This window comes from Chrysemys picta, chromosome 3 (genome assembly GCF_011386835.1).
Source record: "Chrysemys picta bellii isolate R12L10 chromosome 3, ASM1138683v2, whole genome shotgun sequence".
Classification (NCBI taxonomy): Eukaryota; Metazoa; Chordata; order Testudines; family Emydidae; genus Chrysemys; species Chrysemys picta.
The window spans coordinates 74557667-74576637 of record NC_088793.1 but is presented as its reverse complement, the minus strand read 5'-3'; the positions used below and the strand labels follow the sequence as shown (position 1 = coordinate 74576637).

The 18971-nt window shown below is 44.7% G+C and overlaps 2 protein-coding genes across 2 annotated transcripts in view; both read right to left on the bottom strand.

Annotated features, from left to right (window-relative positions):
• FUT9 (fucosyltransferase 9) overlaps positions 1 to 18971 on the bottom strand; it is a 148042-nt gene that overhangs the window by 39397 nt on the left and 89674 nt on the right. The window lies entirely within an intron of this gene.
• Positions 3026 to 5308, bottom strand: LOC135982276 (uncharacterized). Its single transcript, XM_065588215.1, has 2 exons — positions 4590 to 5308; positions 3026 to 3595 (listed from the first exon to the last, which is right to left on the bottom strand). Exons 1-2 carry the CDS (start codon positions 5164 to 5166, stop codon positions 3120 to 3122), a joined length of 1053 nt encoding a protein of 350 aa, XP_065444287.1. The 5' UTR covers positions 5167 to 5308; the 3' UTR covers positions 3026 to 3119.

The following is an 18971-nucleotide window of genomic DNA, read 5'->3' as shown; positions in this document are numbered from 1 at the left end:
AAAAACAAAACAACAGAAAGAAGAAAAAAACAGACTTACATATTATTGAGTGACAGCTTTGCATCAGCGTTGGCCATAAGAAGCAAAATAGATGTGTGTGAGAGGTGTAGTAAATTAAAATGCAAATGTATTGAAGAAAGCAGGCATGACAAAACAAAATCTGTTTATAAGATTCACTGGTGACAAATCGAGAATGCCTTTAGGAGGACAAGAGGCAGATACATCACTCTAACATGATTGAATTTTAATATATGTCAGAGACTTACAGCCCTGAATACATACTTTTATATATTATATTAATCTAACTAAATAACAGTGGCAGCTATGGTTTTGAGCTACATAAGGAGATCTTGCAATCAGAAGCAGGAAAAAGCTATCTGGACCAACATATTAGCTCTTTCTGAAGTTAGGTTAAACCTAGGCATATTAGTCACACACTTTTCTTCATTTATTGTCCCCATGAACCTATTTGATGAGTTTATTATATTGGTGGTTTCTAAAATTTCCAGACTTTGACATTATACCTTCTATTTTTTTAAACTTTTCCCAGTGTGCAAAAAAATGCAACCTCTACAAACTCCATCAGACCCTTTCAAAGATTTGTATTAGGTCACTGTCACAGATTATTCTAACAAACATCAGGGTTAGCCACCTCTTGTTTGCAGTGATTCAGACAGATCCCCGTGGAACACTGAGGTCACACCCTTTGGCCTTGTCTACACTACGAGAGTAGTTCGATTTTACTTGCATCGAATTTTTGTAATCGATATTGCAAAGTCGAGCGTGTGTGTCCACACTAAGGACAGTAATTCGACTTTGTGCGTCCACACTAACGGTGATAGCGTCGACATTCGAAGCGGTGCACTGTGGTCAGCTATCCCACAGTTCCCGCAGTCCCCTCTGCCCATTGGAATTCTGGGTGTAGCCGGCAATGCCTTCTGGGTAACAAAATGAGTCGAGGGTGCTTTTGGGAAACTGTCGTCATCCGTCCATCACTCCCGCCCTCCCTCCCTGAAAGCGCCGGCGGGAAAACAGTTCGCGCGCTTTTCCAGTCATTGACAGCGCGGACGCCACTGTACTCCGAGCATGGAGCCCGCTGCGACCATCGCTGCAGTTGTGGCCGCTCTCAACGTCTCGCAGCTTATCATAAAGGTTTCCCTGAGGCAGATGCAGAAAAGTCAGGCAAGGAGGCTACGGCACCGCGGTGATGTCCTGAAGTCTGAGAGTAGCACAGACCTGTCAGAAAGCAGGCGACCCAGCGCCGAGGACATCACAGTGGCAATGGGTCATGTTGATGCCGTGGAACGGCGATTCTGGGCACGGGAGACAAGCACTGAGTGGTGGGACCGCATAGTGCTGCAGGTCTGGGATGAATCCCAGTGGCTGCGAAACTTTCGCATGCGGAAGGGAACTTTCCTGGAACTTTGTGAGTTGCTGTCCCCTGCCCTGAAGCGCAGTGACACCCGGTTGCGAGCTGCACTGAGTGTACAGAAGCGAGTGGCCATAGCCCTGTGGAAGCTTGCAACGCCAGACAGCTACCGGTCAGTCGCGAACCAGTTTGGGGTGGGCAAATCTACCGTGGGGGTTGTTGTGATGCAAGTAGCCAAGGCAATCGTTGATGTACTGCTGCCAAAGGTAGTGACCCTGGGAAACGTGGAGGCGATCATAGATGGTTTCGCAGCGATGGGATTCCCAAACTGCGGTGGGGCCATAGATGGAACTCACATCCCTATCCTGGCACCGGACCACCAGGCCACCCAGTACATTAACCGAAAGGGCTACTTTTCCATGGTGCTGCAAGCACTGGTGGACCACAGGGGACGTTTTACCAACATCTACGTGGGATGGCCGGGCAAGGTTCATGACGCTCGTGTTTTCAGGAACTCTGGTCTGTTTAGACGGCTGCAACAAGGTATTTACTTCCCGGACCACAAAATAACTGTTGGGGATGTGGAGATGCCTATAGTCATCCTCGGGGACCCAGCCTACCCGCTAATGCCCTGGCTCATGAAGCCCTATACTGGCGCCCTGGACACTGAAAAAGAACTCTTCAACTACCGGCTGAGCAAGTGCAGAATGGTGGTGGAGTGTGCTTTTGGCCGTCTCAAGGGGAGATGGAGAAGCTTACTGACTCGCTGTGATCTCAGCGAAACCAATATCCCCATTGTTATAGCAGCTTGCTGTGTGCTCCACAATCTCTGTGAGAGCAAGGGGGAGACCTTTCTGGCGGGGTGGGAGGTTGAGGAAAATAGCCTGGCTGGTGATTACTCACAGCCAGACAGCCGGGCGATTAGAAGAGACCAGCGGGAAGCGCTGTGCATCCGGGAGGCTTTGAAAGCAAAGTTCCTGAGTGAGCAGGGTAACCTGTGATTTTATAGTTTGTGTACTGAGAAGCTAAACCTGCCCCCGTTTCTTTACCCAGGTAATGTTGACTATCCTATCCAGTTACATACCCCCTTCACCCCCCCTCCAACACACGTGTCGAAATAAAAATAGTTCTACTTTGTTAAAGCACACCGTTTTCTTTAATACTGTTTTAGCGGGAATTTTTTAAAACTGGGACGCAGACTGTGGTGCGGGGCGGGTCTAGTGTTGTGATGCGAATGCAGCTTCTAAACTCAAGGATTGACAGGCTCCGCTGCGGTGGGATGCTTGTTTCAACGGAGCCTGTCACCCCTCCTGATCGGGACTGTGTGTATGGGAGGTCTATTTGACTTTGTGGCAGGGGGAGGACGGTTACAGATCCCATGCTGTGTGGCTCTGTGATCCTGTCTAAGGACCGGCGCTTAAGATCTGTAACTGCCCTCCCCCGCCACAAAGTCACAGAGCAACCCACCCCCCCCAACATTACATCAAAACAACCTCCCAGACTAACCGGGGCAACTAGTCACTGCATCACTGCACTGTGTATGTGCCCTGCTGCTGTGCCTGCCCCCGACTATGTACCCTGCCAAAGGAGACTGTCCTGTCCAATTTCCAACCCCCTTTCCCCTCCTCCTCCAAAAGAACATGATTGAAACAGTAGTTAACAGAAACGAATTTTTTATTATCAACTACACATGGCATTGGGAGGTGAAACTTGGACGTGGGCTTGTGTCAGGCGGGAAGGAAAGAACTTTTCAAATTTTGGGAAATGAGAGCCTTCTGCTACTAGAGCTCTCTGCAGGGGTGGAGTGAGAGTTAGCAGGGACTCTGCCGCCTCTCCTTCTTTGCACTTTGGGTGAGGTGGGTATGGGACTTGGTGGCGGGGGAGGGCGGTTAGAGATGGACTGCAGCGGGGCTCTGTCCTCCTGCCTCCGTTCCTGCAGAACATCCACAAGGCGCCGGAGCGTGTCCGTTTGCTCCCTCAGTAGTCCAAGCAGCGTTTGAGTCGCCTGCTGGTCTTCCTGCCGCCACCTCTCCTCCCGATCCATGTTGGCTTGGTGCATTCGGGTCAAGTTCTCCCGCCACTGGGTCTGCTGTGCTGCCTGGGCTTGGGAAGAGGCCATAAGCTCAGAGAACATGTCCTCCCGTGTCCTCTTCTTCCTACGCCTAATCCGCGCTAGCCTCTGGGAGTGTGATTCCAGGCTAGGTTGTGAGACAGTCGCAGACGGGGCTGTGGAAATGGGAAAAAGGGAGTGAATTCCTCTGAAAGATAAATGTAGTTGTGAACAAAGAACATAGTCTTTCTCTGTGAACAAGACCATGCACAGCACCTTTCACATGCGCACTCAGCACAAGGTCGAATTCTCGGCCTTCGCATTCTGTGCCTGGGGTCTTGAACAGCACATTTGAGAAGCGAGGCAGCACAACGGAATTTCTGTTGCAGGCAGACATGGTAAGCCGTACACTTGTGGCAGTTTAAAACTTTTATATTACCACTGGCCTCATTTCACATTTAAATCAATGTCAGTCCCTGCTGCCAGCAATCCGGCAAGCGGGAACTCTGCCCCTGTCCCACCCCCTCGCGGCTGTCCCCGGGAATGATCCCTTTCGGCTGCCCCTCTCCCGCCTCCACCGCGTGGCTGCAAACCAGCGGTGACAGTTCTGTAAAGGAACGGGAAAGCAGTCCCAACACTAACATTCCCCTACCTAATTAAAAGCAGGTCACCATGGCCGACATCACCCTGATGAGGATCTCCGAGAGCGACAAAGAGAGAATGCTCCGGGAAAGCCTCCAAAGACCAGGGCCGTATGCCGCCCTGCTGTGCAGAGCAATGATCCCCGAGTACCTGATAATCTCGTGGCGCGGCAACGTGTCGTACTTCGGAGGACCCAATAAGGCCGCTCTCCCCAAGAACCTCATGCAACGGCTTTCAAGTTACCTCCAGGAGAGCTTCATCGAGATGTCCCAGGAGGATTACTGCTCTATCCCCGCACATATAGACCGCATTTTACTGTAGCTGCAGTAGCAGGGAATACACAGTAGAGCGGCTTGTGCAGGACAATCACTGAAAACCGGACATTGCTAGATTTCTTTTCAAAACTTGCACTGCCCCTTACTAAACCGTTAAGCGCCTAGGGCACACTAATCATGAACAACCCATTCTTTTAATTGTTAATATTCCTGTTTTGTTAAAAATAAATGTTTAGATGTTTACAACACTTACTGGCTGATCCTTCACCAGATTCTGTGTCCGGGGTAATGGCTGGGGACGCTTCGTAGGGGATCTCTGTAAGGGTGATGAAGAGATCCTGGCTGTCGGGGAAATCAGCGTTGTGAGAGCTGCCAACTGCCTCGCCCTCCTCATCTCCTTCCTCATCTTCCCCGTCCCCTAACATGTCTGAGGAACCGGCCGTGGACAGTATCCCATCCTCAGAGTCCACGGTCACTGGTGGGGTAGTGGTGGCGGCAGCACCGAGGATGGAATGCAGTGCCTCGTAGAAACGGGATGTCTGGGGATGGGATCCGGAGCGTCCGTTTGCCTCTTTGGTCTTCTGGTAGCCTTGTCTCAGCTCCTTGATTTTCACGCGGCACTGCGTTGCATCCCGGCTGTATCCTCTCTCTGCCATGTCTTTAGAGATCTTCTCGTAGATCTTTGCATTCCTTCTTTTGGATCGCAGCTCGGAAAGCACGGACTCATCGCCCCACACAGCGATGAGATCCAAGACTTCACGATCAGTCCATGCTGGGGCTCTCTTTCTATTCCCAGACTGCACGGCCATCACTGCTGGAGAGCTCTGCATCGTTGCCAGTGCTGCTGTGCTCGCCACGATGTCCAGACAGGAAATGAGATTCAAACTGGCCAGACAGGAAAAGGAATTCAAATTCAAATTTTCCCGGGGCTTTTCCTGTGTGGCTGGTCAGAGCATCCGAGCTCGCACTGCTGTCCAGAGCGTCAACAGAGTGGTGCACTGTGGGATAGCTCCCGGAGCTATTAGCGTCGATTTCCATCCACACCTAGCCTAATTCGACATGGCCATGTCGAATTTAGCGCTACTCCCCTCGTCGGGGAGGAGTACAGAAGTCGAATTAAAGAGACCTCTATGTCGAACTAAATAGCATCGCAGTGTGGACGGGTGCAGGGTTAATTCGATTTAACGGCGCTAACTTCGACATAAACGCCTAGTGTAGACCAGGCCTTTGTTGCTACTTTCCAGCTTGTCTTGGAGTAAAACAAGGTTTCATTAAGTATTGTAGCTTGGGCTTAAAACGTTCTCACTGTCTGCTCTGCTTATGTTGCTGCCCAAAGTATACTTCTTTCTTTATCCTCCCATACCCTGATGGTACCGGAACCTTTGTAGAAGTTGGGGGAGAGGACAAAGCCAAAGTGCCCCCTCCCTATCCGTGGCTGGCTGCTCCAGTGATGAGCCAGGTGCCCTCTCTTCTGGTGCCACAGCAGCCCCTGGTGGGGAAAAAATCTGCAGGGGACAAGAATTCTGCACTTACGTTTCTTTTGTTAAAAGGGGGAGGGGGGCATGACTCCTTGGCCCCCTTGGTTCTGGCACCAGTGCCTCAGATACATAAGGTGTACATCATTTTCCGCCTTTTATGTCAGTCTTGTGCTAGTCTGTCATGTTAATGGATTTGGCTTCTTTTTCTATTGTTCTGCATAATGGATTGCTCTAATTAGAATTTTTGGTGTTGCAAGAAACTGTTTCCAATTGACTCTGAAGTTCTACAGGCATTTACTTTGGAATGAATTGATCTTCTTATCAATTTCTGTTGTAGATTTCTATTACTCTGCTCCATAAAGGAGAACAGACATGATGCTGGCATTAAAATTTTGCATTTTTGTGTCAGTGCCAATCAAACTAGTTTTCTAAATCTTTTCAAGTGTATGAAAGTTGTTCGCTGCTTTTGATATTTGTTGCTTGACATCTAGCTTGGTGTCACCATCATTGCACGTCAGACTCCCTAAATAGGTAAAATAACTAACTTCTTACTTTTGGGACATCGATAGACATATATTTGATCTTCCCCTTGTTGATGAACAAACCAAAGAACTGGGCTGTAGTCCACGAAAGCTTATGCTCTAATAAATTTGTTAGTCTCTAAGGTGCCACAAGTACTCCTGTTCTTTTTGCGGATACAGACTAACACGGCTGCTACTCTGAAACTTGTTTTGCTGTGTTTTCCAAAAGCTTGGTTTTTTCCCGCGCCCCCCCCCCCCATTAAGCCATTAAGCAAAGTGTTGAACTAAGCAGAACAGTCATCAGCAAAAACTAGGTCATCCAATTGTGCTTTATCATTTGTTCATAAAATTCCTCAATAGCCTTCTGCAGTTACTTTCCTCATGATATAGTCAATAGTGGAGACATAATACACCCTTGCTTTACTCCACTTGTCACTAGAAACCATTAGCTGATGTTGTCATCATTTCTGACTGCACATTTGTCATTAGCACATAACTCCTCGATTATTCTAATTTTTTTGTTGGTACTCCATAATATGTCTCCAAAGACTGGTTCTGTGTATATTGTCAAAATGCTTCTGGAAATTTATAAAAATTATCACAAGAGGTTCTTGCCGCTCCACAATTTGTTCTATAATATGCCTGAGAACAACAATATGGTCTGCAGATGATTTAAAACCTGCTTGTTACTCTCTAAGTTGAAAGTCTATTTGTTTCTTGATATGTTCCAGGATGATGTTGCATGTGATTTTCCCGGATACTCAGAGTAATGTGATTCATCACCAGTTATTGCAATTTGGCAATTTTACTATAAGGCCTCTCTTCCACTGGGCTGGGTTCGTTTCTTCATTCCATATTCTATCCAAAAACACAAGGAAAGACTGGAGGGCTATTTCAAGACTTGCTTTAAGCATCTCTGCAGTAATGTTATCGTCTCCACCTGCTTTCCCATTTTTGTGCTTACTGATGGCTTTTCTAACTTCTTCCATTGTATTATCTCTCACATTAATCACACTTATACTAAATGCAAGACAACTTTTGGTAATGTGACTCCAAGAGGCAGTGGTTATAGTACACACCCTCAAATATCATGCAGAAACTCAGAGTATTACATAGCTATTTACAAGGCAAAATCATACTGCAGGAAATGACACTAAATTAAAAAAAAGAATTAATAGTTAATTACCATACTGAGATTTCCCAGTTACAGACTGTCCTGGATACTCAGAGCCGTTTGTTTTAGAAAAATTAAAAATAGACAGCACTGTTAAAGCTCTCATCCCTCTCTGTTTACAGCTGGCATTTCTCTCAGCCCTCTCTTCTTACAGCTGTTATTTCTTTCAACCCTTTCTCCTCCATCAGGCATTTCTTTCAGTGTCTCTGTCTGTCCCCTCCAGGGAAAGCTGAAATTTGTGTGTGTCATTGTTCTCCTTCACTACTTCTTACAACTTATCAGCACTTAGTTATTCACATTCTGGCGTAGACTTAGTTTGATCCCTGCCTAGGAAACATATCCTTTAGCTCATTTAAAACAACAGCCTATACACATGCCACCAGCGTACCAGAACTGATATATAGTCAAGGCCAGTTCAGTTAGCATACTGGGCTGGCCATGTATTTTTGAGATGGAATCCTCTGCCAGTTGCCTCCATCCAATCATTTTTATATCATTGGAATGCAAAAAAGCCCTAAAATTACCCCACTAATAGCCATCTCCCAACAGAAGGTTTCCATCCCAGATGACATTTGATGACTGTCCTTCAGCCAACTTTCCATCCAGCACCACTTCACTTCTATTCATATTAATCTTTAATCTCCGATGTGAAAGTGTGTCAAAGATTTTTTTTAAATAAATCCTGCAAGTTAGATAATATGACCACTCTTCTAAGAATCCGCGCTCCAGTCACCTTCAAACCCACATGCCCCATCCCCACTAGTTTCCAGTCCCCATCTCCCTCCTCGGTCTCCTTGTCCAATCTCAGGGTATGTCTACACTACGAAATAGGTAAATTTTATAGAAGTCGATTTTTAGAAATCATTTTTATACAGTCGATTGCGTATGTCGACACTAAGCGCATTAAGTTGGCGGAGTGTGTCCTCAGTACTGTGGCTAGCATCGACTTACGGAGCAGTGAACTGTGGGTAGCTATCCCACAGTTCCCGCAGTCTCCGCCGCCCATTCGAATTCTGGGTTAAGCTCACAGTGCCTGATGGAGCAAAAACATTGTCACGGGTGGGTTTGGGTACATGTCGTCAGTCTCCCCTTCCTCTGTGAAAGTAACGGCAGATAATCATTTCGCGCCTTTTTTCCGCGCAGACGCCATACCACGGCAAGCGTCCAGCCCGCTCAGCTCAGCTCACCAACACTGCCGTCGTTGTGTCCTGGGTGCTGTTGGCAGCAGACAGTGCAGTAGGACTGCTAACCATCATCATACACCGCTTCCACTGCAACTCTGCTCTGCTGCTATTGCCTCGATAGCAAATTTCTTCATGTTGTCTGTCATGGGCTCCCGGGTACATGTGTTCTTCCTCGGGAAATGTGCACGGTGCTAACCGTCGTCCTCCACCGCTTCCGCTGAAACTCTGCTCTCCTGGTGCCACGAATCTACCTCGCAGGTCCTCTTGTCGTTCTGTATAAATATCTATTCTCGTGGTATCCGTTGTCATCCACTGATTCCACTGCAACTCTGCTTTCCTGCTCTCCTTCAGATGCCATACCACTGCAAGCATGGAGCCCGCTCAGCTCACCGCTGCTGTTGTGAGCATTGTAAACACCTCGCGCATTATCCTGCAGTATGTGCAGAACCTGCAAAAGCAGGCGAGGAGGCAATGACAGCGCAGTCACGATAGTGATGAGGACGTGGACACAGACTTCTCTCAAAGCACAGGCCCTGGCAATTTGGACATCATGGTAGTAATGGGGCAGGTTCATTCTGTGGAACGCCAATTCTGGGCCCAGGAAACAAGCACAGACTGGTGGGACCGCATAGTGTTGCAGGTCTGGGATGATTCCCAGTGGCTGCAAAACTTTCGCATGCGTAAGGGCACTTTCCTGGAAATTTGTGACTTGCTTTCCCCTGCCCTGAAGCACAAGAATACCAAGATGAGAGCAGCCCTCACAGTTGAGAAGTGAATGGCAATAGCCCTCTGGAAGCTTGCAACGCCAGACAGCTACCGGTCAGTCGGAAATCAATTTGGAGTGGGTAAATCTACTGTGGGGTCTGCTGTGATCCAAGTAGCCAATGCAATCACTGAGCTGCTGCTATCAAGGATAGTGACTCTGGGAAATGTGCAGGTCATAGTGGATGGCTTTGCTGCAACGGGATTCCCTAACTATGGTGGGGTGATAGACAGAACGCATATCCACAGCCAGTACATAAACCACAAGAGGTACTTTTCAATGGTGCTGCAAGCACTGGTGGATCACAAGGAATGTTTCACTGACATCAACGTGGGATGGCTGGGAAAGGTACATGACACTCACATCTTCAGGAACTCTGGTCTGTTTGAACAGCTCTAGGAAGGAACTTACTTCGCAGACCAGAAAATTACTGTTGGGGATGATGAAATGCCTATAGTTATCCTTGGGAACCCAGCCTACCCCTTAATGCCATGGCTCATGAAGCCATACACAGGCACCCTGGACAGTAGTAAGGAGCAGTTCAACTATAGGCTGAGCAAGTGCAGAATGGTGGTAGAATGTGCATTTGGATGTTTCAAAGCGCGCTGGCGCAGTTTACTGACTAAGTTAGACCTCAGCGAAACCAATATTCCCATTGTTATTGCTGCTTGCTATGTGCTCCACAATATCTGTGAGAATAAGGGGGAGATGTTTATGGTGGGGTGGGAGGTTGAGGCAAATCACCTGGTGGCCGCTTACACGCAGCCAGACACCAGGGCGATTAGAAGAGCACAGCTGGGCGCCCTGCGCATCAGAGAAGCTTCAAAAACCAGTTTCATGACTGGCCAGACTACGGAGTGACAGTTCTCTTTGTTTCTCCTTGATGAAAATCCGCCCCCTTGGTTGACTCTACTTCCCTGTAAGCCAACCAACCTCCCCCCTTCGATCATCGGTTTCAGAGACAATAAAGTCATTATTGTTTCCAAATCATGCATTCTTTATTAATTCATCACACAAATAGGGGAAAAATTCGCAAGATAGCCCGGGAGGGGTGGGTGAGGAGGGAAGCACCGGGTGAGGTGGTGGATGAGAGGAGGAGGGAAGGACAAGGCCATACCACAGTTCAAAACTTACTGAATGCCAGCCTTCTGTTGCTTGGAGTGGCTGGATGCCCATAGCCTCCCCGCGTTCTTGGGCATCTGGGTGAGGAGGATATGGAACTTGGGGAGGAGGGCAGGCTGCAGGGGCTGCAGCAGCAGTCTGTGCTCCTGCTGCCTTTCCTGCAGCTCCACCAGACACCTGAGTATGTCAGTTTGCTCCCCCATTAGCCTCAGCATTGCATCCTGCCTCCTCTCAGCATGCTCTTCCCTCCTTTCATCGCGTTCATTTAACGCTTTCCTGGATTCTGCCATTGTTTGCCTCCACACATTCTGCTGAGCTCTTTCAGTGCGGAAGGACTGCATGAGTTTTGAGAACATCTTGTTGCGAGTGCATTTTTTTCACCTTCTAATCTGCGCTAGCCTCTGGGACGGAGATGATAAGGGGAGAGTAGAAACATTTGCAGCTGTGGGAGGCAAAAAAGGGAGAGTAGTATTTAAAAAGATACATTTTAGAGAACAAAGAGAAGACTATTTCACACTGAATCAAGCAATTAACATTGCATAGCACACCTGCTTTTGCTACGAGGTTGCATTTTGCCTCTTATATTGAGTGGCTGCTGGTTTGGTGTGAGACATCACACATGCTCGGCTGGGCAACAGAATTCGGCTTGCAGGCAGCCATGGTAAGGCAAAGGGTTTCGGCTTCTTCAACCTTCATAACATGTGGGAATGGATTCAAACAGCAGCGCCCTCCTTTCCCATACCAAGCAAAGTCCATTGGTTTGGCCATTTAAAAGGAGGGGCTGCGGTTTTAGGGTGAATATGCAGCACAATCCATCCCCCTCCCCCCAATTCTCTGGGATGATCGCTCCCCCCCCTCCCCACCCACTGCGTGGCTAGTATCAGGGAAGATCCCTGTCAGCCAAACACGAATAGCTCAGCATGAACGGGCCTCCCCCCACCGCCTGGCTAACAGTGGGGATCATTTATTTTCAGCCAAAGTCAAACAGCCAAAGCCCGGGCCCATTCGCTGCAAGGTTTTGTTCTGCAATGATTCCAGGCTACTTGCTACTGGCTTGGCGTGGTAAATTAATAATTAAACATGCTTGCTTTTAAACCCTGTATTATATTTACAAAGGTACACTCACCAGAGGTTCCTTCTCCGGCTTCAGGGTTCGGGAGCCCGCCTTGGGAGGGTTGGGAGGGTATTGGCTCCAGGGTGATGAACAGTTCCTGGCTGCCAGGGAGAAGGGATTCTCCGCTTGCCTGCTGTGTGCTATCCTCAACCTCCTCCTCCTCATCATCATCTTCAAACTCCTCATCCCTGCTGCGTGAGACTCCCCCCTTGGAGGTGTCCATGGACAGTGATGGGGTAGTGGTAGGGGCCCCCCCTAGAATTGCATGCAGCTCATCATAGAACCAGAATGTATGGGGCTCTGACCCGGAGCGACCGTTTGCATCCTTTGTTTTTTGGTAGGATTGCCTGAGCTCCTTAACTTTCACGCGGCACTGCGGTGTGTCCCTGTTGCAGCATCTGTCCATCATGCCCTTGGAGATTTTGGCAAATATATTGGCATTTAGTCTTTTGGAACGGAGTTCTGCCTGCGCGGATTCTTCTCCCCATACAGCGATCAGATCCAGTACCTCCCGTTTGGTCCATGCTGGAGCTCTTTTGCGATTCTAGGATTCCATGGTCACCTGTGCTGATGAGCTGTGCATGGTCACCTGTGCTGATCAGCTTGCCACGCTGGCCAAACAGGAAATGAAATTCAAAAGTTCCTGGGGCTTTTCCTGGCTACCTGGCCAGTGCATCTGAGTTGAGAGTGCTGTCCAGAGCAGTCACAATGGAGCACTCTAGACTCCCAGAGGCCAATATCGTCTAATTGCGTCCACACTACCCCAAATTTGACCCAGCGAGGTCGATTTTAGTGCTAAACCCCTCGCTGGAGAGGAGTATAGAAATCGATTTTAAGAGCCCTCTAAGTCGACAAAACAGGCATAGTCATGTGGATGGGTGCAGGGTTAAATCAACCTAACGCTGCTAAATTCAACCTAAACTCGTAGTGTAGACCAGGGCTCAGTGTTCTCCCCCACGCAGTTCCTTGCTCTAGCTGATTTGCCAGTTAGTCATAGTCCTCCCCATCAGAATTGTCTCCCCTGCCTCACTCCACCTCCTTCCCCTGACTCCTTGGTAACGAGTCAGTACACCGTACTTCATGCTCAGTCAGTCCCAACCTTTGCCAGCTCCTTTCTGATCTCAGTCTCCAATCCCTCTCAACTGCCTCCCTGTTTCTCCCCAGTTCATTTCCCTTTGTCCTATTCTCCCTTACCCAGCCTCCACTGCCAGTCTTCCCCATTCCCAGTTTCTTTGTTGCAAAAGCCCCTCTCCAAAGCATAGGGGCACTAGAACTTCTCACAGAAATTGTCATCAGAATTTTTGAACAGGCACAAAATAGTATAATTTCCCCTAAACCTTGTTCTTGGAAACAGCTGAAATGTTGGTGGAAAATGTACAGTAAAATTCAACTGGAGGTAGATGCCCAGCATGGAAAGTTTCAGCCCAAATGGTTAATGTTTGGCAAAGTTATAAGCAACTGAAAATAGATTCTTATAACGGTTAGAGTCAAGCAACCTTAATAATAGGCAGTGCTACCAGCGCCACCTATAATAATATACATTTTTTCCATCAATAAAATATTTGTTCTTGCCCCCAAGACTGATGGATGATGTGACACAAGAAGAGAGCTTCATATGGGGTTAAGGAACATAATTTTCTCAATCTTTAGAGCCGTTTCTTTTTGAAAGAGGAAATTCTCCCTGGTGTGAGGGCCACCAGAAGGCCCATGCACAATAAGTCCCTTTTATGCACTCAAAATAGGGTGAAAGGCCATTGTACTACCTGAATTTCACTCACCACACCATTCCTGAAAATATGTATGCATCTTCCTAACTTAAGGTGATCAGACAGCAAATGTGAAAAATTGGGACAGGGGGTGGGGGGTAATAGGAGCCTATATATGAAAAAAAACCCAAAATCGGGACTGTCCCTATAAAATCAGGACATCTGGTCACCTTATCCTAACTTTAAATATGTGAGCAGTCCCACTTAAGTCAACGAGACTATTCATGTGCTTAATGTTAGTGCTTGTGGGATTAGGGCCATAGAGCCAGATTTACAAAATTAGGTGCCCAACTGGATCATGCACATTTGTAAGTCCCACTAGGCACCTATTTGCATCTTTAAGCCCCTAAATACATTTAATAACCTCTTATTAAAAATGGTTGTACTGCATCCTACACTTGCCTTTAACATGGATACAAACTACCTGAAACGTATAAAATTTTATGGTATATCAGTGCAGCACTTTTATATTAAATTAATTTACAAAATTTAAATACAAAAAATGTGCACATCAAATCTTTTTATAACTGGTTCCATTATGTCTACCTGAACTAGCTTATTCTTAGCGGGCCTGAAAAACTGATTTGCAACTTGAGTAGATCTCCATACTCTTCTTTTATAAAGCTGGTAAGAAATTAAAAATATGTTTCATTCATACGCAATTCTCTATCACTTAATTTCAAATCAAATAATCATATAATTTCCTTCATCCTTGTGTACGTATCTGAAAATATCCTTATAGTTATCTAAAAAGTTTGTTTAAATGTACTGCTCACTGTTTCTTTTCGTCCTAACGTTTTTTTGCTTGTTTTCAATTTTCCCAATTTATCCTAACTCCCATTTTTTCATTTGCCAGAATTGATCTGTCTCATATTTCTCTTTGTTTAGACTGTAATTGTTCTCTCATACAATCTGTTTTTATTATAACAGATCATCATATAACAGAAAACTTCCCTACACAAACATACAAAGTACAACCAGCATTGCAATAATTCAATAGTCCTATTGAATTGCTGTTCACATGTGTATAGTTTAGCATGTTTATAAATTTTTTCAGGATTAAATTTGAAACCAACAATCATTCTATGTGGATAGTCACAATTTGGACAATCTCATTTTAACTTGTTTATCATTTCATTGTATATGACCCCAGTGGCAGTTTTGCCTGAGTAAAGTGTGTAAATAATGGCTTAGGGCAATATTATATATTGCTGTTTTGAATCCTTTGAAGACTATGTAGTTTTATATATATATGGTTAAATATAATAGATAGCTAGAACACTCTTGATAAAAGCCAACAGCAGTTTTTCTTGAATAAGGAATGCATAATCAGGGTTATTCACTGGCAGTCGGAAAGTACCCAAGGTTACAAAGCTTTCTGTTAGGTTTTTAAATGGAAGAGGCACTACAAAATCTGTGGGAAAGGATGGAACTACCAATACCTGAGATTTATTCAAATTATCATTTTAGAATTTGAGAGCTTTAAACACATATGATCCTCTGGTGACAGAATGATGGGTAGAAAATGTATATCTGCATTACAATCAGATTCTGATCTTGTGCACATATGCACAACTTACATTGGTGTCAATGGACCATATGTGAGGGCAAAATGTGTACCTCAGTGCTGTTTTCTGCTCTCTGTTTCCTTTACCTTTCCCTCTAATGTGAGATTGCCACAAATGAGTTGTCAATGCTAATGCTAACACAGGGTAAGTGACATGCTGTTGAGTACTCCTCTCTCTTGCACCTAAGAAGATTAAAAGGTGTAGAACAGATTTTATATGCAAAAACTATTTCTTGTGGAGAATTATAAAATACTTTAATCCACATAAAAATTTCCCCAAAGTGAAATGCTCATAATGTGGCAAATATGCAGTGCTAATCAGTCCTGTCTGATGCGTTAGTAGGCTTAATCTACACTAGTGGAGATGCAGTTTATATATATAAAAAAAAACACTGTTTATACTCGTTCATTAGCCCGTTCGTTTATAAGCCGACCCCCCAAGATGGTTAGGTAAAAATAGCAAAAAGTGTATGACCCTTTCATAAGCTGACCCTATATTTCAGGGGTTGGCAAACTTAGGGTAAGCCGCTGGCGGGTCGGGACGTTTTGTTTACCTGGAGCGTCTGCAGGCATGGAGCTCCCTGTGGCCACGGTTCGCCATTCCCAGCCAATGGGAGCTGCGGGAAATGGTGCCACTTCCCGCAGCTCCCATTGGCTGGGAACGGTGAACTGCGGCCACAGGGAGCTGAAGGGCTCCATGCTTGCAGACGCTCCAGATAAACAAAACGACAATGTATTAGATATTCAATTCAATGATTCCATAGAGTTTAATATCATCAAATTTTGGTGTAGACCCATTTATAAGCCGACCCCCACTCTCTGATGCGTCATTTTTTACCAAAAATATTCAGCTTATGAACGAGTATATAGTACTTGTGCCAGTATAATTGCATCAACACTAGAGATCTCACTCCAAACCAATGTTATTATACTGGAAAAAGTTTCTAGGGTAGGCCTCGCCTGAGTATCAAAAGAACTCCAGAACAGTCAGGTGAACATCGTCTATAGCATAGAGCACAGTTGCCTGATATTCTGCTCCAAATGCCTCCTAGAAATCAAATTGTTCAGGTGCATTTACCTACATAAACCAAGATTAGCACTTAGTATTTCGGCCAAAAGTTAAGAAGATATGGTTAAATTTTAGTCCCATTGATTATATTTTCCCACTGACTTTAATCAGATCATGATGTGGTCCGTCTACCTGTAAAGCCAGTCCTCTAAGGTCCTATCTTTCTTTTATATAAGTGATATACATGTATAAGTGATATACATGCCATTTTTAAATTTCCTGATAACAAGCCAGATTGAACATAAGAGTGGCCACAGTGGGTCAGACCAGTGGTCCATCTATCTTCTGACAATGGCCAATGCTAGATACTTGAAAGGGAAAGAACAGAACAGGGCAATCATCAAGTGATCCATTCCTGTAGTCAAGTCCTAGCATCTGGCGGTCAGAGGCTTAGGGATACCCAGAACATAGGGTTGCATCCCTGACCATCTTGGCTAATTGATGGACCTATCCACCACAAATTTATCTAATTTTTTTTATCTACTTTTGGCATTCACAGTATGAGTTCCACAGGCTGGCTATACGTTGTGTGAAGAAGTACTTCATTTTCTTTGTTTGTTTGTTTGTTTGAAACCTACTGCCTATTAATTTCATTGGGTGATTCCTGGCTCGTGTGTTACAGGAAGGGGCAAACAACACTTCCTTATTCACTTTCTCCGCACCAGTCATGATTTTATAGACCTCGATCATATCACCCCCTTAGTTGCCTCTTTTCCAAGCTCAAAAGTCCCAGTCTTTTTACTCTTGCCTCATATGGAAGCTGTTCCATCCCCTTGATAATTTTTGTTGCCTTTCTCTATATCTTTTCAATTTCTAATATATCTTTTTTGAGATGAGGTAACCAGAACCGGACACAGTATGTAAGGTGCGGGTTTACTACGGATTTATATAGTTTTTATAGATTTATATGGAAATATCATAGCGCCATATGATATTTTCTGTCTTATTATATTATAATGATTCCTAACATTCTGTTAGCTTTTTTGACTGTTGCTGCACATGGAACAGATATTTTCAGAGAACTATCCACGATGAGTCTAAGATCCCTTTCTTGAGTGGCAACAGTTAATTTAGACCTCGTCATTTTGAATATATAGTTGGGATTATGTTTTCCAATGTGCATTACTTTACGTTTATCGACAGCGAATTTCATTTGCCATTTTGTTGCCCCGTCACCTAGTTTTGTGAGATCTCTTTGTAACTGTTTGGACTTAACGATCTTGAATAATTTTGTATCATCTGCAAACTTTGCCACCTCATTATTTACTCCTTTTTCCAGATCGTTTATGAATATGTTGAATAATACTGGTCCCAGTACAGACCCCTGGAGGACATGACTATTTACCTCTCTCCAGTTTGAAAACATTTATTTCTATCCTTTGTTTCCTACCTTTTAACCATCAACTAATCCATAAGAGGACCTTCCCTCTTATTCCATGACTGCTTACTTTGCTTTAGAGTCTTTGGTGAGTGACCTTGTCAAAGGCTTTCTGAAAGTCCAAGTACACTATATCCCCTGGATCACCCATGCCCACATATTTGCTCACGCCTTCAAAGAATTCTAGTAGATTGGTGAGGCATGATTTCCCTTTACAAAAGCCATGTTGACTCATCCTCAACAAATCATGTTAATCTATGTCTGATAATTCTGTTCTTTACTATAGTTTCAACCAATTTGCCTAGTATTGAAGTTAAGCCTACTGGCCTGCAACTGCCAAGATTGCCTCTGGAGCCTTTTTAAAAAATTGGAGTCACATTAGCTACCCTCTAGTCATCTGGTGCAGAAGTTGATTTAAGTGATAGCTTTCAGTGGGTTGAAGCAGAATTATACATGAGCACAATAGAGGCTAAGATCTCATCTACACTAGATAAGATCTGTCAAAATCTCCATAAAGACCATCAAAGCCTTCTTTCACATTTTTGGGAGTGTAATATTTCTATGGCAAAAGAAATTTCATCTGCTGAAAACAGTAGTTGGATGAATTTACCCTCTTCAGTCAGGATCTGATCCAATGCTCATTGAAATCAAGTTGTAAGTAATTCCTCCTACAAAAGTACTCAGCTAGTGCTGTGTGAATAACGGATTTTTCAGTTTGGTAGCTGAACTGAAAAGAAAATCAGAAAGAAAAATAATTTTAGGTTGACCAGAAGCTTAATTTTTTTTGAATTTTTCAGCAACCAAAAAGCTAAATAAATAATAAAATAAAATAATAATGAATAATAATAACAACAATAATAATTTTGAGTCAACCCAATTTTGAGTCATTTTGTTCAACCAAACATGGAGCTTTCTTTTACCTCTACAAAAAAAAAAAAAAGACAATTTGCAACAAAAATCTGTTTTAGATCAAAAAATGCAAAATTAATTTTTTTTTTTAGAATTTTTGGTGTTTTTTTGACTGAAAGAATTCATCACATTTGACACAAAAGGTTTCGGTCAACCCAAATCTGCACTTTAAAAAGACATCTGAAAAATTTAGCCCAGCACTACATATGGTAATTTCTTAAATGCCTAATCCATTTCTTTATTTCAAACTGTTCTTCCCTTCTCATTTGTAATGGCTAAAATGGACAGAGATCTATGCTGACATCAAATTAACAAACACTTTTTCTTCCTTTATTCTATAAAATAGGGATGCTGTAGCCTATCAAGTAGAGGGTGTACTACAGGCACACCTGCTTAACATTGTTCACTGTGAGTAGTCCCATTGATTTCACAGTGAGGATATGCATTTGCATGATGAAGGCTTAGCTACTTCAAATTTCAAACAGTAATTAGAAGACATATCTACATATATCATTGCTTTTATTTCAGCAATCTGTTTTCCCACTTGCTTCAATTAAGTATTCGGTCTCTTTCTCCTACCTTCAGTAATG

Excerpts from the sequence above, each read along its gene's own strand:
- LOC135982276 (XM_065588215.1), bottom strand. The coding sequence starts at position 5,166 with ATGCAGAGCTCTCCAGCAGTGATGGCCGTGCAGTCTGGGAATAGAAAG. Across the intron at positions 3,596-4,589 it reads ATCTGGTGAAGGATCAGCCA|CCCCGTCTGCGACTGTCTCA; the intron begins GTAAGTGTTGTA and ends CCATTTCCACAG.